At 53.3% G+C, this 22,394-nt stretch overlaps 1 protein-coding gene across 3 annotated transcripts; it reads right to left on the bottom strand.

Annotated features, from left to right (window-relative positions):
• Positions 1 to 425: 425 nt before the first annotated feature.
• Positions 426 to 16,660, bottom strand: UPP1 (uridine phosphorylase 1). Of its 3 annotated transcripts, XM_033088173.1 has the most exons (9): positions 16,530 to 16,592; positions 11,045 to 11,108; positions 10,919 to 10,968; positions 6,662 to 6,779; positions 5,138 to 5,296; positions 4,066 to 4,180; positions 1,544 to 1,753; positions 1,267 to 1,413; positions 426 to 619 (listed from the first exon to the last, which is right to left on the bottom strand). In XM_033088173.1, exons 4-9 carry the CDS (start codon positions 6,677 to 6,679, stop codon positions 480 to 482), a joined length of 789 nt encoding a protein of 262 aa, XP_032944064.1. In that variant the 5' UTR covers positions 6,680 to 6,779; positions 10,919 to 10,968; positions 11,045 to 11,108; positions 16,530 to 16,592; the 3' UTR covers positions 426 to 479. The 3 variants fall into 3 exon arrangements, with proteins under 3 accessions (XP_032944064.1, XP_032944062.1, XP_032944063.1); XM_033088171.1 differs by lacking the exon at positions 10,919 to 10,968 and having other exon boundaries at positions 16,530 to 16,660; XM_033088172.1 differs by lacking the exons at positions 10,919 to 10,968; positions 16,530 to 16,592 and adding an exon at positions 14,063 to 14,263.
• Positions 16,661 to 22,394: the final 5,734 nt, after the last annotated feature.

Raw genomic sequence — 22,394 nt, 5'->3', positions numbered from 1 at the left:
GGTTGTAAGTGGACAGTCACCCCAGCCACCCGGGGGCTCCGGTTGGACCCCTGCCCTCCAGGCTGCTTCCTCTGGCCAGCCTCTGATACTGGGTGCACCAAATAGCCACTTGACAGAGCCAGCCAAGGGAGAAACTCCCGGGGTTCACCCTGCACACTACAGCCTCCGGCACATGAGGGGGGCAGGAGTAGAGGCTCTTGCTCTTAGCATCCCTGGGGCACAGGCTCAGTACTTCCTGAACATCTGATTACCCACCCTCAGCTGAGGGGTCCTCTCAGAATCGCAGGGAGGGGCTTTTGGAAAGGAGTGTCGGCCACACATAAACATCCACACCAGGGGTGTGGGATGCAGGAGTCTGTGCCTGTGACATGCAGCTTCCCGATTCTCACACCAAGGGTGCACGAGTCACACACAGAGTACTTTGACAAGGGTTTTATTTGTGGCAATGACAACCACTCGTCCTGGAGACGCAGGGGCCTTCAGGCCCCCGCAAGGCACTTCTTGATGAAGTGGCCCACCAGCCTCTGCGGCCGCTGCTGATACTCGGCCAGCACCTCGTGGGGGCTGCAGATCTGGTCCCCTTCCAAGCGGTCCAGAAGGGTGACACACACCACAGCCGCTGCAGAGAGAAAAGGACAGGTCAGTGAAAGGCCAGGACCTCCGGCTTAGTTCACTGCGACAAGGTGTCACCTGAGCCCCTCTGGAGAAGGGGCCAGCGCGGCCACCTGACCCAGGGCATGTTGGCAGATGGAGAACACGCACAGGCTTGGAAGGCCCCTCCTCCTTCGGCTCCCTGCCCTCTTCCCTCCTTGTTCTCCCCTCCCTCTGCTTCCCAAAGAGATGCAGGCCAATCTCAGGACCCGCTTGGGGCCTGTCCTGCCTTGAAAGGCAAGTGACTGTGATGAGGAGGCAGGAATCTTGGGAAGCGGAGCTGGACGTTGGCGGTGGGGGGGTGGCTAGGAATTTGGGGTGGATTAACTCCAATTCAGAATCCCAAACAGCTTTGAAACCCAAATTCATTGCAGGGCTGGCGGACTTTCCGTCATCGTTCTCAGCCCACTTGGTGGAGCAGAAGTCGCCACGGAGACACTGAGAATCCTGCATGTGGCCACGTGACAGTCAGGAGGACAGAGCTCAGGAGGGCACGTGCCACCGGGTCCAGAGCAGGCCTGGGGGCAGGGTGGCCGGAAGGCAGTGGCCAGTGGCGGCCGGGAGGACCTGGGCCCGCAGGGCGGGAGGCGGGGTGGAGACCAGGCGCCCGCCTACCTCGGAGGCCACACGCGCTGCACATGGCGGCGAAGACAGAGGACTCCATCTCGATGTTCCGGACGCCGGCCGCGTGCGCCGCTTGCAAGTACGCCTGCTTGTCGCGCTCGGTGTAGCAGCAGAGCGCGCCGTCCAGCCGGCCCTGCCCTGAAGACGCACGCCGTGAGCCTGGGACATGCCCACGGGGACACGGGCACGCGGTGGACCCCCGCCCCACTGGCCCCGGGGCGCTAAGGCCGCGTGGGAGCCGCGGTGAGACCCGAGCCGCCCCCCTCACCTTCGTAAAAGTCCAGGGTGCACATGGTGTTGCCCACGACCGTGGTGAACTCGCGCAGGTCCGCGGAGCACTCGCTCAGTTCCTGCACCAGCCGCTCGTCCAGGTCCGTGCGGCGCACGACCCGCTTCCCCAGCACCACCTGCTCGAACTCGGGCTTGAAGTAGGCGTCCACCGCCTGCCGGGTAATGACCACGGAGCCGGGCTTCAGACCTGCGGAGAGGAGCGGGGTCACGGCCCCTGCGGCGGCGGAGGGCCGAGCGGGGCACGTGCAGGGAAACCACCCGTCTGCGCCCCAAAATACTGAAGCACCAGGAACGTTCTGAAAAGGAACAGGCGAGGACCCATTCTCGGCATCACGTGGTTTTCTTAAATGTAAATATGTCTAAAATGTCATGTTTACCTGAATTTCTCCTCACTGCCTTTGGAAATTTCGTGGTTATGTGAATTCTAGGTGCACATGTATTACAACAGAAGTAATGCACACGCAGTGCAGAAAACGTGGAAGAGAAAAGCGCAAGGAAGGAAGTGGAAGCTGCCAGGCACGCAGCGCAGCTCCCGGGCTACGTGCCTTCCAACCACCGCCGCTTTTAACGGTGGGGCTCGCCCATACCGTCCTGTGCTTAATGGCTCCGTGTTTCTACCTTTTCGTTGTTTAACGTTTCAAGCAAATACAAAGGTAGACAAGAAGAGTATAATGCACCCCATGCACCCCAAGCCCAGCTCCAACAACGGCCAACTCTTGAGCACCCCACTTTCCTCCGCCTGAGGCCACCTTCCCGCCACCTACAGGCTTTCCGGGCACACCTCCCCCGCCTACTTTCATGTGTGTGGGGACATGACTCTGCTCCTATTTTCTGCTCTCGTAATATTAATAACTGCTTGGGACTAGGCCAGGAGCCCCCCGGTATTTAGTGTGAATGCTGATGTCACTGGTTTTCCTAAACATTTAGGAAAGAGGGGGAGTCGGGAGATGTGCTCCAGAGCCCCGCATCAGCTGTTTCATGAAACATTAAAAAAATGCAGCAAACCGCTGAGCTCTGCTGTCCTGCCCCCTGGAAGTTTACCTGGGCTCCTTTCTCTTGCTCAGGTCCCTGGTCTGGTCGAGTAAGAGTCCTCTCAGAGCTTTCTCCCCAAATACTGGAACTGGAAGTCACCTAGGCTGATGGCTTTCATGAACTCAACCCCTAGAGATCTTAGCATCACCCCCAAAGCAGGGTGTGAGAGCCGATCGCAGTTTCACTGCCGCCCCAACACGGGCCCCACACTGTCCTGGGAGAAGCTGTTGGGCTCCTTCTGTTGTCATGTCCATCAGAACCCCCATAACCACCCTGGGATTCCTCTAGAGTGGGTAACCATGCCATCCTCCCACTGTCTCCATTTGGGGATTTGTGGGGACACAGTGTCATACTTTATCATCAATGTTTTCCAGGGGTCTGGGGTTTGGCTCTCTAGTTGACTCTCCATTTTTATGGAGCATTTTTGGGAGACTCCAAATATACTACTCCCTCTAGAATTCTCTCCGGTCATCGAGTCTAAAAATCCCTCCAAAGCCAGAACTCTGGAACGAACTGCTGGAGTTCTTCGCAGAAATGGACATGACGTGCACAGCTGTGCGTGTCTGTCTGGCTGATGGCATCACAAGTAAAGGCTCAGACGCTCACGACATGAGTGTGTTTCACGAGAACAACTTCTTTAAACACTGAATTGTATTCTGCAAACAGATTTTTCATATCTGTCTAATAATGAAAAGATGAACAATGCGTCCAGAAAAAAGGAGGACCATAGCAACCACCTCTCACAGTCAGAAAACCTGAATTCTAGAATTACCATCCAGGAGTGGTCAGAAACACGCTCACGGGCAGGCTGAGCATGGCAAAGCTCCTCCCGGCAGCTCCGGGTGGGACCGAGAATTGCCAGGACCTGGTTGTCAGCCAAAAGGCTGGCATAGACTGGGGACATCAGAGAGAGCAGCTTATGTAACGCAAATGTGCCTAAGAGGCTTGCTTTAAAACTCAACACGATTGTTAGCATTTTGCTTTCTCATTGCATCCCATTCTTTCTTTGCTATCTCTGTGGCTTTCAAAAAACAATGTTGTGGACGGGGGATTTTTTAGGCACCTTAAGGACACATCTTAATTTTGTATTCCATCTCTCTACCCCTTCCCCTACTTCCCCCACCCCAGACTTTGCTGTGGGTTCTTCCTGTTGGAATTGGGAGGAGAAGCGAGCAGACCGAAGGAGAAAGGCAAAGAGGGAAGGGGGTTAGAAAGACTAGAGAATCAGCAACAAGTAGGATCAAAGTGCGTGACCCCCACAGGACGACTTTGTGCAGCTGGGTGACCAGGGGCCCTTCTGCTGCCTGTTTCCAGGGTACAGGTTGCAAGAACGGACTGCACCAAAAAGTAACAAAACAAGCGTATTTTGACACCTCCTGTTAATGAGCTTCCTCGAACAAAGCCGGCCCCACAGCGGGCTCCCAGTCGTCACCCTCCGGGTCCTGTCACAGGCCCCCGTACCCTTACCTATCCCGCCGGAGGTGCCGATGCGGATGATGGTGACACCGGAGCAGCGGGCGTGGTACAGCAGCTTGAGGAGCTCGTGCAGCATGATGGCGATGGAAGGCACGCCCATCCCATGCTGGAACCGGGAAGAAACCAATGTCACCCCCGCTGCTGCCTGCATGTCCTGCAGGCAGCGCCCTGGGAGTCACAGAGGGTGAACGTCAAAGCATAAACTTAAAATGTCAACACCCGGCACAAAGCTGTGGAACAGACAGCCCCGTGTGACCCTCACACCCTGTGAAACTCGGCTGAGGACGGGAGGCTGGCCGGGCAGCAGTGGCTGCTACAGCTGGGTGACAAACAGTCCCTCTGGCACCGGGAGGCCCACCCACGCAGCGCTTGGATTTTCTCTCCTTTCACTTTGCTCTCCACACTCTCAGCTTCAGCCAAACCAGCTGGTGGTCGTTCTCAGGATAGATGCAGATGCCTCCTTGGTCCCATGCCAGGTCCTCCGTCTCCCCGCCCTCCCTGCCACCCTTGTGTCCCCAGCACAAGCAGGTGCGGCTCCTGAGGCACCAGCTGTCCTGCGAGAATGTGTCTGTACAGTGTCCTGCACAGGAAGCACCAGTGTCCGTGGGACTGAGCTCATCTCGGCTCACTGGAGTGTCCTGGAGGCGGCGGCTGCCAGACCCGAGCCAGCACAGGGTCTCTTAGCTACGCAGCACGCCATTCACAAAGCTGCCTACAAAGGGAACCAAAACTACAAAACAAGAAGCTTCCTTTGGTCAAATACCGGAGATTTCTGTGTCCCCTCATTGCTAAACCAAATGTGTAAGGAAATCCCTGCGGGTGACAGAGGGCCAGAGGCTGGCACCAGGCATGGCTCTCCCACAGCCCCGGCCCAGGCACCTCCTCGGGTCTCCAGCCTGGGAGCCTCAATGCACGGGCACAGCCTGCTGTGTCTGCATGTGTCTGTGCTCTTACCTTGCCCCAGCCCAACAGCGAAAAAGGTGTTGAGGGGACCGGCTCTGAGGGGAGGGCGGGGGGCCTGCAGAGCCGGGGACTGGCCTGGCCAGCGGGAGCAGGTACTCACGCTGACGGACAGCACCGGCCCCACTTTGAACATGGCATAGCGGTCGGTCCCTGCGCAGATGTTGGGATGGTCCTCGCCCGGGTGCCCAAGGCCCAGCTCTGCGGCCACGTATTTGATGAAGCCTTTCATGCGGGACGGGCTGCCCCCAACGCACACAAACTGTGGACAGAGAACAGAGCCCCGGTCAGCACGGGCATCACGCCACCCCAGGGTCCTCAGGGGGGCCGCTCCAGTAACATCAGCACCTCCCAGAACTTGCTAGAAATGCAAGTTCCCCCAACCCCACCCAGACCGACTCTGTCTGGGGAGCCCTTCTGGTGATTCTGATGCTAACGTAGCTTGAGAGGCCCTGGCTCGAGGAATCACCACTTGGCACAGGGGGCCCGGAAGTGCGAGCGACCTGTGCAGGGGAAGCAGAACCCTGCTCTCTGGGCAGGTCATTCCAGGTTCCATGCCAGGCCTGTCTCTGTCCGTCTTGTGGACAGCAGCTCGCTGTCCCAAAGGAGCCTGGGCTTGGAGTAAGATAGCACAGACTCCTGGCTGCATGACCACAGCCCCACAGACCACCTGTGAAATGGGCTTCTCTCCACCACCTCTCACCTGGCCGTCCGACGGCCAAGGGTCCAATGCGTGGAAAGTGCCAGGGAGCCGGTGGGCGCTTGGGAAATAGTAGGCATGGTGGGCGGGGACTCTCAGAAAACTAAAACCTTTCATCTATGAAGCGCTGTGTACGAAAACTTACTTTTCATCTTGTTTCACAAGAAAAACAAATTAGCCAGTTTAAAGCCATTTGATGATCAAAGAATGATTAGTCTCTAAACATGAACAAGAGTGTTAAACTTAATGGAAGAATGGAAATGGAATAAATTAAGAACACGTGCAAAGTGTTGAAACCACAAAAAAAGAAAGGACACGGCCCTGACAGGACATAACTGTTGTTTTATGAAGAGCCCGTGTAGCAACAATGGCTCCTACTGTCACTGGTTTGTTTCTATTTTGAATTCAAACATTAGTCCATTTTGCCCACGAGGATTAGACATTTTAAACGTCCTGTGCTAAGAGAAATCAGAAGTGAGGAACTTAAGACTCTGTAGGGAAGACGGACTGGAAGCAGCACTGGGCTAAAAAGGCCGTTAAGGGCAATGAACTAAATAGTATCGAGATGCATCTTAAATTACAAACAACAGACAATGTCATTACTCATTATCCTTGCTCCCCTATAAAATGTTTAGCATTTTCTTTTTCCTATTCTCTCAGTGAAGCATTAGGAAGTTTACTTTATATTGTTTCCATTACATACTAAATTCGTAAGAAATTAATTAGGGACCAACATGGCAGTACTCACAATAGTTTTCTTTCACTAGTTCGTATACCTGAAAAGTAACCCTTTGCAAAACTCTGCCAAACATAGCCCTTCATGAGCTTGTCCTCTGTCACCTCAGCTTCTGTGAGGAAGCTGCCCATGCCACCTGCAAGGGGTCGGTCTAGAGACAAATCCCCAGCACGAAAAGCCCTGCTTCTTACCTTCACATCCCCAAACATAGCAGGGAGGTCGTGCGTGCTGGTGCTGAGGCCGAAATGGTAGAGAACGTCTTCCTTCAGCGTGGCTATGTTTGGATTGCAAAGCTGTACACAGCAGGCACTGCTCAAACCGGGAAAGCAGAAAATTAATAGAACACCAGCGTCCAGTGGCCGACACAATGACACAAGCCCATGTCAACGGCATGCAGGCGGCACGCAGTGGGAAGGCGGGACACCCCGCACCCACCAGGCTCCCACTTCCTCGTCTGCCTTCTTCCCCTTCACCCCTCTCCACACCCCTCTCCATCCGCTCTCCATATGGAGGGCGGATGGGAACTCAGGGAGCACACAAAAAGTCAAGGTCCAAAGGCTCCCTCACCCCAGATAAAGAGTATAGCCAGTTGTTACCCACCTCAAGTTCTCTCAGCTTGAGAAGAACATAAACTTAACTACTTTTAAAATAAGACTCATAGGAATTATGGACGAAATAGAAGAAAAATTGCCTCTAATTCTCCCGTCCAGCGCTAACCTTTCTAATCTGTACACCTTGTGTTTCTTTTTCTTGTTGCACAAGCCAGCACGTCTCCTATACCATGTCCAGCGGGACTGATGAGAAAACACCCTTTCATTTTAGTATTTTTTCCAACTGGGCTACTAGAAACTTTGTGTAGCTCACATGTATTTCCACTCGAAAGCACGCTGCTGGTCTAGAAGAACTGTCAGCAAACTTCCCTTCACAAAGGGCCACACAGTAAGTAGTCTTGGTTTTGCAGACCATATGGGTTCTGTCACAACTACTCAACTCTGCCATTGTCACGTGAAAGGAACCACAGACAACACACCAGTGCGGTTGTTCCAATAAAAGTTTATGGACAAACACAGATGCTCAGGTCTAAATTGTATCTTCACTGAAAAATCCCTTAGAGCAAACCCTAAACACACCTCCTCCCACACCTGTGCCTTCCGGATGGCCACAGCCAGGTGTGCGTCCCAGAACCTGGCCCATCAGGGGCACAGGGAGAGACAGGTATGGATCCCTGGCTCAGAACAACCAAGACCCTTTTTTTCCTTCTGAGTCCGACTTCCGTCCAGAACCCACTGACCATGTGTCCTCTTCAATCTAACCCAGTAAGAAAGAAAAAATGAGTTAAGAGAAGAAGGTTCAGCTGCCTGTGACTTGGACATCCATTCCAGGACTTCCCACGGGCCGGCTCGCACTCCTCACACCTGTGTACACCAGGTCCAGAGGCCACATGTCACAGAACCGCTGCCATCACACGTGGGGGACGCTTCACTGTGATCTGGGTCCCCGAGGCAGTGGCCTCTTCCGGGGGGGGGGTACAATGTTTGGAGGTTTGTCCAACATTTCAAATCTAACCTAAAGTACACATTTCCCTATCAAACAGATGCTCTGGAGAGCTGTAAGGCCTATTTTTATTTCTCTTTATTTTTGCTTGTTTCCCAGGGAAACAAGTTATCCGTGGGCTCTGAGTAAGTGAGTCAGGAGCTGCCGCCTGCGCTGAATGAATACCTGGTCTGTACCAGACAAGTGTTAGAGCCGAGATGGCTCTAAGATCCCGACTGCAATGCTCAAAGTCCAGTAAGAAAAGCAGACACAAACAAGACACGTCTCCTGGGGCTTCCTGTGAGATCAGCACCAGTGGCTTCTCACTGGTCTTAAAACCCTGTCTTCCCCTGGTGACGCAGTCCGGTGACGGTCCCCTGCCCCCCGTGGAGGGTCCTGGTTGACACCTTAGCCCGTGCTCGGCTCCCCAGGCATGGGAGGCTCTCTCCTCACGGATCTCGTCCATTCCCCAGCTCTCTCTGCAGATGCTATGCTCACTATACTTCGTCTACATCTTCCTATAATACTTGTATAATTCCTGTAATCATTTTAATTATCTCCAGTAACAAACAAGTCCTGGCGGCCGTGACCATGTGTTCCTGAGTCCCTGAGCAGACATCACACAGCACAGGTGAACCCCCTTCACCCACCTTACCATCTTCTCTCTGGCCTGTCTACCCTGCCCGTCACTTTATCTAGGCTCCCTGCTGTCTGGCTCGGACACCAACAGTAGACACCCTAGCCTCACTTCTCTCTCTACCCCACACCCCATTCCGCCTTCATGTTTCTCGGATTTCCCCTCCTAGTGCCCTACAAATAATGGCATCCAGTTCATTCCCATTCTCAAAATGCTGACAGAGAAAAGATAAGCGCAAAATATTAGAGAGAGACAGAAAGATCTTTTTATAAGTGGGAGGGTGCTGGCTGACTGCCATGCACGAGTGTTAGACTTGAGACACCTGAACGCAGCTGTAGCTGCCACCATGGTCACTTACAGCCTGGGCCGGCTGCACCCCGGGCACAGATGCTGAGAATCTCACGCGGGAAGGCAGGGAAGTGCCCGAGGTCCAGAGCCACACCTGTCTGCCTCAACGCCCTGACCAGTCCTGCCCGGCCAGCTGACTCTCCAGACTCAGGGTATTTCAGAGGCTTGGGGTGGGGAGGCCACTTGCAAGGGCCCAAATCCAGGCGTCTGTGTAGGGAGGACAGTCCCTTTTCAGTCTCTAGGCCCAGCAGGACTTCTGATGTCAACACAGTCACAGCATCTTAATTAAGCTCCTTTCATGACACATACTGGTGATTGATTCCGGTTCCTGCTGCCTCTCAGGGTGCTGTAGACACACACGAGGGTAAGTGGCAAGCATTGGAACTGACACAACAGGATGTGATTAAGACAACTTTGTCACACGTTTCTAAACAGAAAGCCTTTCTTTTCTCTTCGGTTCCAGGAAGAGTGGAAGGAAACGGTGCAGCTGTAAGACCAGCAATGACCTCCAAGTATGTGCAGTGGGCACGTATCACAGTGACCCGGGTGTGCTCACACTTGTTTTTTAAAGGAGTTTAAAATAACAGGTCAAAGACACATTCCTTGGAAAACGGTTTCTCCAGTCTACACACAATTTCAAGTGACCTTATTTGGCTTTGTTCTGTCACTTTATTCATTTGACAACTACACACTGAGCACCTACTTTGTAAAAGAAATGCATGAGATGCAAAACAAATGAAAAGTGGCTTCTGATTGCGCTCATCAGCAGGGAAGACAAAGTATTACCGACCCTCATGCAAACTGGCCCACGTGTCTTAGGCCAGGTGGGGAGCAGAGAGATGGGAGGCAGCTGGGGGAGCTCGGGGAACCTCAGCTGAGTCTAACGCCAAACCCACGGCAGGCTGTGCGCTGGCGTACGGAACACAAAGATGAATCAGACGGAAGGCATTTGACTGTGTGGCAGGCGATACTAACAGCTGGTACGTCACTCCTTGAGGCTCACAACCGCTTAGAAGCTGGGTTCTACCCGATCCCCATCTTAAAGGTTCACGGTCATGACTTGAACAAGGGGCTGCACTCTGAGGGCCCAGCGCCACTCACAGGCCTCCAGGCGACAATAAGACTTTCCAGGGAGGGAAAATCACAAAGCGGAGGGAAGGTGACTCTGCAGCGGAGCCACACACGTGGCACTTGGTGCCCACCCTCCTTCTCCAGCTTCATTTCAGCCCCTCCACCTTGGTGGAGCGGGGCTCGGAAACTGGGGACAGGGTATGTCTGGTTGTCGATGACTGAAAGCACAAGGGCCACTATTAGGTCCATAAAAAGGTCACCTCTGCAGGTAACATCCAAGGCAGCCTGACTCATGAAGACGGACCTCAGAACCTATGTGGAGCAGGGGTCCATGTGGAATTACGACCTGGACCTGTGACTACCATGTGCGTCTCCAGACAGGCCTCAGGAGTCACAGAGGACTTCCTGAGAAACCCCAAGCGAGGGCTCCCAGAGGGCCAGGTACAACCCTGGGCATCGTCAAGATCAAGGTCACTGGGACCTGGAGGCCACTGCAGCAGGATGGGATCTGCCAGGTAACCCCGGCAGAGGCGGGGCACACGTGGGTGTCGAGGAAACTAAAAAACAGTGGTTTTAAAATCTATGTAGCAATCATGATTAAGACGAGAAATTCATGCTTTTCCAGCAAATGAAATAAACACAAAAGAGGCGCCGTGAGAATCATAAACTAGACTTATGAAAAACTGCAAAAAAATCAGGAAAGTATTTAAGATTCAGGACTGGGAAAGGAGATGGACAGAAGCAGGGAATGAGTTTCAGGAGTGGCCAGTGGTCAGATCAGCCCCAGCGGACATGGATATGAGCAGTGCACGCCTGGCCTGAGGGCAGCTGGGTCCCAGGCCAGACGCCAAGTCCGTATCTGCTCAGTTCTGAGCCCACCTGGTCTTCATTCCCTCCAGGCCTCCGCCTCTGTCATGAGATCACATGTGTTAACCTGTCAGCTCTCACAAGTCACAACAAACCCAAAATGCTGCCAGAGCCTTACTTGTCATTTTCAAGTTCCTTTGTTTGGGTCCCTGCGGAGGCCATTCTCTCAACTGAGGCAGGACCTGGGAGAAGACAACAGAGAACAGTGGTAAACGGTACACGAGGCGTGTGACATACCGAAGAGTTCACCTGAGCACAAGCGGGCGGACGGGGCGGCACCGACCGGAAGTGGTCAGGAGCCTGCAGAGACCGAGCAGGTGGGGAAACTGAGCCAGGGGTGTCTGCCCGGCTGTAGCTGCAGCCTGGTCGCTGTTGACACTGGTTGTCCTGGGTTTTCATCGCGGGACCTCGAGGCATTTGCTGAGGGCGTGAGAGCCCCCAGGCCAGTGCTTCCTCGTTGAACTAACTTAACAGTAGCGAATCCCAATGGGAGCCCAGGTCACTGGCCAGTGCGGCCCAGCTAACCTGAGCTAACCTGCAGAAGACACCCCTACCCAACAGACCACACCCAGCTGTTCCACCCTTCAGAAATCTTACCTGTCCTTCAGGCCTCCAGGACAGCCCAGTGGAGAGGGAAGGATCCCAGAAGGCACCAGCCGTCTGGGACCTGGTGCCCCCACCCAAAGTCAGAAGGAAGAACCCCCCCACAGACATGATAAGCTGAGCTATTGCACTGGGTCAGCAATCAAACACCTGAGACCAGTCTCCACCTGGAGGAGGGAGAGCTGAGCCAGACCATGTGCAGGGTTGCGGGGGACCTCAGGTCAAAGGCCCCAGAGCCTGGCAGGAAGGGCACTGAGCTTTGGGACAGGGTCACCCAAGGCCGGGGTAGAAAACCATGAGTGTGTCAGTGACGTGCACACAGGCCCATCATTTCCAGGGCGGGTTGTCAACCTGGCATCTCAGCAAGCACTGACTGGGCCCTTGTGGAGAAAGGGGTTGGTAACTGTTACCCCCACAGTTAAATATGGACCATTTTTAGCAAATTCTGAAAACCAGAGAAAGTTATAATAGTTGGTTCTGGAGCAAATGTTTGCCTGAGTCGCTGCCTGTCTCTCACCTGGCTTTGTCCCCCCTCATGGTTTAGAAAACACTGCTTTGGAAACGGCGGCCTCTCCGTGCAGACCAGGGGAAGCGAGTGAGTGGCAAGAGGCGCCAGCCTCACCCAGCACCAAGGCGGCGGGGCGGGAGCTGGTGGGCGAAAGGCAGGGCTCCCTCCATGACTGTGGTACAGGATTCAGTCACCTCAGCAGTTCCCCGTTTCCTGCAGAGCTCCTAGAACCCTTGCCATTTCCGGTGAGGAGAATGATCAAGCTGTCTTTTGTTATGTTAACGCAGACTGCAGGACCCCCCCCCATGGTGAGGGGATGATGAGAGCTGGAACTTGCAGCCCCACCCCCAACCTTTGAATCAATCACCAGAGGCCAATGATTTCATTAATCATGCCCGTGTAATGAAGCCTCCATAAAACCCAGAAGGACAGGGTTCGGAGAGCTTCCGGGTTGGTGGACACGTGGAGGTGTGGGGAGTGGCCGCCTGGTGAGGGCCGGGAAGCTCCACGCACTTTTCCACGTCCTGTCCTGTGTGCCTCTTCCATCCGGCTGTTCCCAGCTTATATCTTTACACTCAGTCAGTGACCTAGTGAATAAAATGTCTCCCTGAGTTCTGTGAGCCACTCTAGCAAGTTAATGGAACCCAGGGAGTGGGTGTGGGAACCCAGCTGGTGTGGGAAAACCCACACACATTGCGCCCGTAATAGGTGATCAGAGGCCTCGGGCCTAATTGCAGGTCTTCACAGCAGTGGTCACAGACAGCGCAGCCACCGCTCCAGTCTGGTCTCCAGGTAGCACACCAGCAGACAGTGTGGGGCGGGGCTCTGCCTCTGGGCCCCGCCTCCCCCAGCCCTGCCTGTCGTGGGGAGTGGGCCGGCTATTCCGCCGCCTGCAGACTCCCCCAGGGCGGCCTGCACACAGCCCTCCTTGCTGCCCGCTCACTGCTGCACGAAGAGAAGCAGCAGGACTTGGGGTCGTGTAGTCACCACCCCCAGGGCCAGTGTGTGCTGGGCAGGGATGTGCTCAGCATGACCAGTGCAGGCTCAGAGGCGTCTCCGGGCAATCTGCCCCCCCCCCAGGCTGCTCTGTATTCCTTTACAGGTGAGGGAGAGGAGCAGACCCAGGGAGCTGGAGAAGACGGGTTGGAGGGCCTTCTGGGGCAGCTGCAGGATCAAAGGAGACACGGGAAGACACCCTGCTCCCCAGAAGCTTCCCAGAGTCCAAACCCCACTTCCCAGGAAGACGGGCCGCAGAGAAAGCTCCCGCCTCACCTTCCAGGAACCTGTCACCCAGTCTGGCTGAACCACACAAACCACTTTCCTGCCCAGTCCTTGCCCTCTGCCGCTTGACACCGACGGCAAATCCTAACAGACCGGGTACGTTAGAATGCAGTCTTCTCCTAAAATCATGAAGTTAGCCCTTCGAGTCAGAGCTCATTGCTGTGAAGCCCCTCCTGGGAGCAACTCAATCTCTGAAAAAAACCAAGCAGACGCTGTCTCTACCAAACCTCTCTTCTCCAGAGGGACCATTTATCTTTCCAAAGTCTTTCTCTTGCTTTGTCTTTTCTCTTGCTTATCTTTTGCCATTTTATTTGCAGTCCTGGACAAACTGAATCCTAGAAGACAGAAGTTTTTCCTCCGCAGGCCGGGCATAGTCTGGGCTGACTGACTGAAGGGGGTGCCAGCGGGGGGCTGTCAGGGCCGCCTGTGTCTTCCCGGTTCCTAGGCCAGGCTATGAGGTGGGACATTCCGTCTGACGCATCCCGGTTCCTGCATAAGGTGGCTGAGGGCATCACCCCAGGGGGGAAATGAACCCTGAGTCAGAGCACAAAGCACCTAGTGAAATGTGGGATGACACCAGGTGGGAGAAACAGGGTGGGTGGGAATTAGGGGCCCCGCAAACCTGGGACCAACAACTGAGAGAAGCCCAGGACTGAAACCACAGAGGACATCAGGGAGGGAAAGGATGGCGGGGCCAGTCTCTGTGAAAGCACTGATGAAGTCTCTGTCATTCAGAAGTCTCACCTGTGAGCAGCGTGAGCACTGGGTGTCAGCTGTGACACTGTGTGCTCTGTGTCCTGAGACAGAGCTTCCAGGAGAACCCACAGCTGTTCTAAAGCCCAGCCAACACCTCAGAAGGTGACGCTGGACCTGACACCTGAGCACGAAGTCAGCGGGAGCCTGTTAGGAAACATTTCTTCTGACACTGGACCATGATACGCAAGCTTCACACTGAGGGAAGGGGGGGAAGGTAGTCACATGTCCTGAAGATAAGCCTCCCCTTGCTGGCCTCTCCAGGGCACATTCTCTCCACAACAAGAGGGTTTCCCTGCCTGGGGCTCCCCCCCAGGCCCCTCAGGGAGGAACCTCTGCTGTGAGCACCTGGGACATCCCCACCTGTCGCAGATCCAATTTGTTAAAACAAAAGAGAAAACCTCAGTTGTTTTGTTTTTAGTTTTAACTGACAAGAAAAAAAATTCTGAGATGTTCTAAATTAAAATTACAGCGGCAGGAGAGTGACAAAAAGCGGTGGAACAGTTAGCCTGTTAAGAGCTGTGGACCAGCTCTGACAAAAGACTGCCTGTGTTCCAGGTATCTGTTGGAATTTAGGATTAACGTCCGGTGGCTCTTTCCAGGAGAGAATAGCCAAGCTCGGTGGACCCCCAGGAGCTCATGTTTCCACAGGCCTACCCCAGAAGGAGCCCCCACCTTCCCGGCCGCTTTGTCTACGGCTCTTGGAAGTGCTTTCAGGTCGGCTGACATCATATTGTCGTCGTGTCGTCGTCCCCGTCCCCCCCAGCAACGTGACGGCAGAAGGACATGCAGGACATGCAGTCTTTCCTACCTAGCCACACAGTTGGTGGCTCAGCCTCCTCCGTTGTTTATCTTTTTTTTTAAAGCAATAGCCTGATAAACCTTTTCTTTTAAGAAGACTTTCAGCCTTTTTACAGTTAAATTTGTTTCTTTTAATATAACCCATTAAAATAAAAATTAGGTAGGCAGATTATTTTGTGTAAATAGCTTGGTACCTAAACATTTGTAACATTTTGAATGAACATACTTCAAAAGTGAATATGTGTGTGTATAGAAAAGAGTGAGAAGGAGAAATGATGAGTGTTTACCTTCAGGGAGAAGCAGAAGTTAGAAATTTCATTCATTTTCTGTTACAAGTTTGGTTGTTTGTTTTGGTATTTTTTACAATGAGCTTGTATTAACTTTATGATCAGTAAAGACTACAAAAAAAGTCGACTTGTACAAAAACCAATGTAAAGAAAAACTAATTTATCCTTTTTAACTTCAGTGTTACTTCAGTGGCCACCACCACTGCTGAAAGTACTGGATGGAAGAATATCATTTGCAACCAGCAAGCCATTGCTGAAAGAAAGCAGCCTGCAGTCAAGAGGCTTATGCAGAGAATTGGGTCCACTCCGCTTCGGAAGAGGGAAAAGTAATCACAGAAGATGATGGCCCTGCAAAGTGAGCAGTGGGGCACACAATGGTCAGTCCTGGGAGGGATGGACAGGGGATGGGAACGCAGGTGAAGACATTCTATCTATGCAAGGAAATCGCAAATCTTTTAAAAGCCAAGCTCACAGCCAATGAATGGAACCAAAGGTCTCCTAAACACAGAAGACTCAGGAAGGGTGTCAATGAGCCAGAGAGGCCAGGCCTCAGGGCAGGGGTGGGCGGGTAAGGAAGGAAGGAGGGAAACCACGAGGGATGTGAGGGATGTGCGGAGGGAAAGGTCACGGACCCCAGGCTGTCCCCATGGCCTTACCAGACAGCCCCTTCTACTTGGCATTTCAGACAGGGTTTCTCTGTAACTCGCCCTCCAAGGAGAGCAGCCTGTGACCTCCAGCGTGGCCGGTCCAAGACAGGCCAGTTCCAGGGAGACTTTGAGTCTCCCGGCCATGAACTGACCTGGGAGGGAGATCTGGGCACAGCGGTGAGGCTGCACCCGGTTCTCCTCTCGAGGCTTTTTCAGGTCCAAGGACAGTATACCATATACAAGAATTATAAAAGGACCCTGCACTGCACAAATTATATTCGTGTCATATAATTTATGACCATAAAGCTTCTCATTTGAGCTACCAGTATTTTATGCCGGAACACTTTGGTAAATGTTGGCTCAACATATTTTTGGGTCCATTTGAACTTTGCAAGTTTGCGAAACAACCGTTCTCCAAAATGTAATTTACTCCCCACATGAAAAGGGAGGGTTCTAGGTGTTCCCGCCCGGTTTGGGCTGCGGGAGCCCAACCTGCCTGCTCCGCCTGCACCGGGTGGAGCCTGGCTGTGGGGGCCGCAGCACTGGACGCGAGAACAGCCGGCGGGGGTCGGACGTGAGGACGGCGCCTGGCTCCCAGAGCATCCTCCCGCGTCCGCTCCCTTCTCCAGGCTCCCGCGTCCCCGCCCGCTCCCCGCACATCCTTCCAGCAAATGGCCGGGTCTACGCGAGCCGGAGTCACGTCACCGGGCCGCGGACACTCACCTGCTACCCGAGCTTCGTCAGCTTCGCGCGCCACTGGCGACAAAGACCTCGCGGGAGCCGAGGAACGCGCGGCTCTCGGAAGCGCGGAGGTAACCACGAGCGACAATTTCGGATCCAAGTGCCAGCGAAGCCCTCTCCGCCCACCCACCGGCCCCTGGCCGCCCCGCCCGCTCCCCGCCCGCTTTTGTTTCGTTGTAGAAAAACCCAGCCCCTGGCGGTACTAGGAACCACCCACTCAGTCTCTTCCTCCCCACGCACAGCACCGACAGCACGGAGTCTTGGGGGCAGGCTGACTGACCACCCGCGGCTGCCGCTAGCGTGGAGCACTGGTCGGTCTGGGGGTGTCCCCCGCGCGTGGAGCACTGGTCGGTCTGGGGGTGTCCCCCGCGCGTGGAGCACTGGTCGGTCTGGGGGTGTCCCCCGCGCGTGGAGCACTGGTCGGTCTGGTGGTGTCCCCCGCGCGTGGAGCACTGGTCGGTCTGGGGGTGTCCCCCGCGCGTGGAGCACTGGTCGGTCTGGGGGTGTCCCCCGCCCCGAGCAGGAGAGGGACCGGCGGAGAGAAAGTGCCGAGGAATGTGGAGCCAGCCAAAGCGGGGGTCAGAAATGGGGGCCGGGCCACCTCCTGCGGTCCCCCTGACCTCTCCGGGCTCAGTTGCCCTGTTGGGCCGTGTTTCTGGGACTTTCCTGGCCCCGGAGTTCCCGGTAGCTGGCGGAAAGCCGGGAGCCGCCGGTGTGGGGAGAGGAAGTGACTCATCCATTCAGAGTCACCGGCTGTGACCTCAGAACTGCCCAACCCGACTGCTCACCGACCGCTTGCTGGCACTGCCCTCCAGGAGCCTCCCTGGGGAAGGGGACAACAGTGGCCTGGGCCTCAAGGACATTAAGGGCTCTTTTTCTTTCACTTCCAAAAGGCTGCACATGAACTGGAAAATCAAATACTGAAGACTTACTTGTCAAGTTAGAACGCTGTAAATGTGACAGACTGGGAACAAAATTATGTCTGGCCATTTTTAAACCACACCTGGAAACACAACCCCCAATAGGCCACCTCCTGCAGCAGCTGCTACAGGCAGATATTCAGCCCAGGACCCAGTCTGTCACCGGCCAGGCCACCCTGGGGCTTTGACTCCTTGGGGGGGCGGGGAGGGGGTACTCTGAGAGGTCTCACAGAAAATTGATCGCTTGGCCAAGGCCCAACCACACCAAATCATGACACCCTCCCCTGTCGGGCTCCAGGACCCAGAGAAATTCCAAACGCCTGGAATTCTGCCAATGCTGGGAATATTTGGGATGTATGAGCTGAGGCTTCTTGTCTGCTGCTTTGGCCCACTCCCCACCTCCCGGTCCCTTTCTGGTCCAGGGTGCCTTGCTTCCTAGAACACCACTCGGATACGGAAAACCTTCCAAGAACTGTTTTTCAGAGTGCCAGCATCCCATCAGTAGGTCATGAACCAATGTAGTGGGCACAACCAGGGTTTGGATGGTTAATGAGACAGATTGGAGGAGGAAAGCACCCCCACATGGCCTGTGGGGGGCAGGTACCTGAGGATCACACACAGAAGGAACAGTCGCAAGTGGCCACGGGCGCCAGATGGATGCGGGCAGCTGACGTGTTCCTGCCCTCTCGGTCTTCTCCTGCAGGAGTGGGCTAGCCGGATGCAGGCAGGTGCAGGGCCTCGGGGAATTGTCCAGTCTGGGGACCAAATGCAGAGGACAGTCGAGGACCCGCAGAGTCATTCTACCCCGTGTTGCCCCTCCCCCATCTGCACGTGGTTTGCACACCCTCTCTACCTGACTGCTTTCCTTCTGTCTCACGTGGAGTCTTCACCGTTGCACCAGGAATGAGCAGTGAACTTCCTGATGCTCAGCTCGTGGTGGCTTCCCATGATATCTGACGTCCTTGGCCTTGCAGCTTGCAGCTGTTGGTGGTCTGCAAGTTACTGGAGCCCACTGGAGCTCCGTGTATCAGATGGAGCGATGCCGGTTCTGCAGCAGAGCCTCAGGTCAGAATGTGGTATGACTGGCACGTTCTCGTCAAGCTAGTTTCCCTCCAGCTGTCACTCATCACACAGAACTGGCCAGGACCCCCGACACTGCTGTGATGGCTGCTTTTGTAAAATTCAGGTGCGGTTGCCACCCACAAAAGTGTGCTGGCATACACGAGGACGGGCCAGTCATTTTTGGGAAGTGCATCAGGGGACCAGCTCAGGGAACAGAGAAGCCCTGGGAACTGGAGGGTGGAGGGCGTACAGATGGCCTGTCCCCCATGCCTCTCCATCCATGTGTTCCCTGCACACACTGAATTCAGCTCAGGCCCGTTCACTGACGGGACACTCATGCCAGAGCGTCCCCTCCTTCCTTACTTAGACCAACTGGAAGGTCATCTCCATGAGAGCGGGCCTGACCCCCAGGCCCCTCCCAGTGCCCCACCCCTGAAATTCAGACCACTGCCCCACTGCAAGTTTTTAACTCATTTTTTTACTGAGAAAATTGTGAACTGTATGTACTGATGTTTGCTGTGGTGTGAATGTCTGCATCCCCCCACCCCAAATTCCTACCCCAAGGGGATGATACGAGGAGAGGGCCTGTGAAGGAGATTTTCTCACTCAGCAGAATTCCCGAGAGAGCCGTCCACATGGCATCTAACAGTGGTTGCTGAGCTGTATCCCATGACATGGATGTGACACTGCTTAACCGTTCACATGCTGGCACAATCTAGGCTGTTTCCAGCCTTAAGCTCTTAAGAATAGAGCTGCTGTGAAAGGTAATGTACAGGTTTTTGTGGGAACACACTGTTCATTTATCCGGGATAAATGCCAAGAGTGTTATTGCCAAGAGGGTTGTATGGTAATTGCACATTTGCTCTTATCAGAAACTGCCGGTTTCCCAGAGCGGCTGTCGTGTTTATGTTCCCACAGCCGTGGATGCCAGGCCGTTTGCCCGCACCCTCACCAGAGCTCGTCGTCATCTCTGCTCGTGGCGTGCCGAGGTCTCACGGTGCTCTCCGTGGGCACGTCCCGAGGGCCGTGCTGCTGAGCACGTCGGAGGTGTTGCCGACATCTGTACACCCTCTGGTGAAGTTTGTGTTCACGCCTGTCCCCCATTTTCCAATTGCATTGCTTGTTTTTTTGCTATTCTTGTGGAATTTAAAAGTTCTTTGTGTGTTCTAGATACAAGTTCTTTGTTGGATATATTGTTTGCATATATTTTTTCCAGTTTGTAGTTTGTCTATTTATAGTCTTCATCTGAGCTTTCAAAAGGAATTGTTTTTAATTTTGATGAGATTGATTTATCAGTTTTCCCTTTTATAGGTCATGCTTTCGTCATCACGGCTAAGATCTCTTTTCCTCAGATTCCTCAGGATTTTCTCCATGTTTTTTTCCTAAAAGTTTTATGTTTTACATCTAAGTTAATGATTCATTTTTAGGTATGATGGTTGGGTGAAGTTGTTTTTTTGTTTCTTGTTTTTGCCTTTGCCTGTCCAAGGGTCCAGCACCATTTCTTGAAAAGGCCATTGTTCCTCCATGGAAGTGCTTTTGTACCTTTGTCAGAGTTAGCTGAGCATGTTTGTGTGGGTGTTTCTGGGTTTTCTATTCTGTTCTAGTCATCTGTGTGTCAATATTGTACTGTTTTGATTACTGTAAATGACACAGTAGACTTTTATATTGGGTGCAGTGACTTCCCTACTTGATTCTTCTGTGTTAAGATGGCTTAGCTGTTCCATAGAAATTTCCATAGAAACTTTAGGTAAGCCTGTCTATGGCTGGGGTTTTGGCTAGGGAATGCCTTAAAGCTTTAGATCAGTTTGGATCCTGACATAGACTCTCTCCTTGGGCCAAACTTGGGTCAGGCTCCTCTGAGTCTTCCTCCTGACTGGGCCCCACCCTGGGTTCTGCCTTCTGGGTCCAAAGTTAGCAAAAATCCTGCTGAGTCAGTTTAGTGAACATCCCCCCTGTCCCCTTAGTGTTAAGGACTGAATGTTTGGGTCCCCCCAAATTCATTAAGCAAAATCTTAAACAATTTTTATATCTTTGTTTCCTACGTTGAAATTGTGTATTTCTCCTGTAGTCGTGATTTCTGTCTCCTCGATGTTCAAATATTTATCCTTTACATATAAGCGGCGATTAGGAGCTTGGAATTTTTCTGCCCCGTCCCCACCATTGTCCAGAGAGGGGAGCGGGGCTGGAAATGGAGGTCAGGGTTGGTCATGACTACAGGAAGCAGCTTCCCGAAAAACCCCCGAAGGAGGGGTTTCAGAGAGCTTCCAGGTTGGTGAGCACGTGGAGGTGGGGGCCGAGGGACATGCCCAGCTTGCCACCCTCCCCATTGCCCTCTCCCTAAGCATCTCTTCCATCTAGATGTTCATCTGTATCCTTCGTCACACCCTTTGAGAACAAACTGATACACACAAGGGACTGTTTCCCTGAACTCTGTGAGCTTCTTCAGCAAACTAATCAAACCTGAGGAGGGCTTGTGGGCACCCCCATTTATAACCAGTTGGTGACAAGGACAGCTGACAACCTGGCCTTGTGGTTGGCATCTGAAATGGGGTGGGGTCATGTGTGGTTCTGAGCCCCTCACCTGTGGGATCCGATGCTACCTGGGTAGAGTGTCAGAAGCGAGTGAACATTGTACGTCACCCAGCTGGTGTCTCACAATTGCTTGTTGGGGGATAAACCCCAACACATTTGACGGTCAGAAGAGTCAGAAGTAAAGCATTCCAAGTAGTAGAGGAGGGAGCAGTAGAGACACAGGAGGAGACAATATTTCCTACACAGACAATATTTTGACTTTTTCTCATTTTTTAGCAGACTATCTTTTACAGCAGTTTTAGATTCACAGCAAAATTGAGTAGAAAGCAGAGTTCCACACCCCCGCCTGCACATCTACGTGTCCTCCCCCTTAACAATGTCCCCACCAAAGAGGTACATTTGTTACAATGAACAAACCTACATTGACACTGCATAGCCCCCCACAGGGCTTACTCTGGGTGGGGCACATTTTATGGGTTTGCACAGATGTATCCTGACGTGTCTGTCATTGGTATCCTACCAAGTGTGTTCACTGCCCTGAACGTCCTGGGGTCCCATTCATCCCTCCCCCCAGCCCCTGGCGACCACCAACCTTTTTACTGTCTCATAGTTTTGCCTTTTCTAGAATGTTACATAGTTGGACTCCTACAGTATGCAGCCTTTTCAGATTGGCTGCATTCACTTAGTAACATGCATTTAAGGTTCCTCCAGGTCTTCTCATGGTCTGATAGTTCATCTCTTTTTAGTGTTGAGTAATGTTCCATCGCCAGGATGGATCATAGTTTATCCATCACCTACTGACGGACATCTTGGTAGTTTCCAAGTTTGGGGCAATTATGTCTTTGTCTGGTTTTGGTATCCAGATAACGTGGACCTCATAAGTGAGTTAGGAATTATTCTCTCGGTCTCTATCTTCTGGAAGAAGATGTTGAGAATTGGTATTATTTCTTCCTTAAATGTCTGGTAGAATTCACCAGTGACCCGATCTGGACTTTCTGCTGTTTTTTCATGTACAATTCAGCCAATTTTTAAAGATGCTTTGTGGGACCCCAGTAAGCCCACCCTTGGGGTGTGAAGTATCTTCTTCTTTTCCATAGCCGTTCTCATTTCCGACAGCTATTTCTACTTTTCCCTTTTGCTTTACACCTATGGTCGGTACTGTTCTGCATTGTCCTCCTTGAAGCTATTTCCTCTTGTCTTTCCCCTGGTCCACTACCGCCTTCTGCTTTACCTTTCTCAGCTTGGCCTCGAGCCCACGTCACGCACATCACCGGGCTCAGTGCAAAAGAGAACATTACCGGTAACAGCGGTTCAAATCTCAGCTTTCTCCAGG

Source organism: Rhinolophus ferrumequinum, chromosome 20, assembly GCF_004115265.2.
Source record: "Rhinolophus ferrumequinum isolate MPI-CBG mRhiFer1 chromosome 20, mRhiFer1_v1.p, whole genome shotgun sequence".
In the NCBI taxonomy this organism is placed as follows: domain Eukaryota; kingdom Metazoa; phylum Chordata; class Mammalia; order Chiroptera; family Rhinolophidae; genus Rhinolophus; species Rhinolophus ferrumequinum.
This window is presented reverse-complemented; position numbering and strand designations above follow the sequence as displayed.

Excerpts from the sequence above, each read along its gene's own strand:
- UPP1 (XM_033088171.1), bottom strand. The coding sequence starts at position 11,088 with ATGGCCTCCGCAGGGACCCAAACAAAGGAACTTGAAAATGACAA. Across the intron at positions 5,297-6,661 it reads CTATGTTTGGGGATGTGAAG|TTTGTGTGCGTTGGGGGCAG; the intron begins GTAAGAAGCAGG and ends CTCTGTCCACAG. Across the intron at positions 1,414-1,543 it reads CACCCTGGACTTTTACGAAG|GGCAGGGCCGGCTGGACGGC; the intron begins GTGAGGGGGGCG and ends GTGCGTCTTCAG.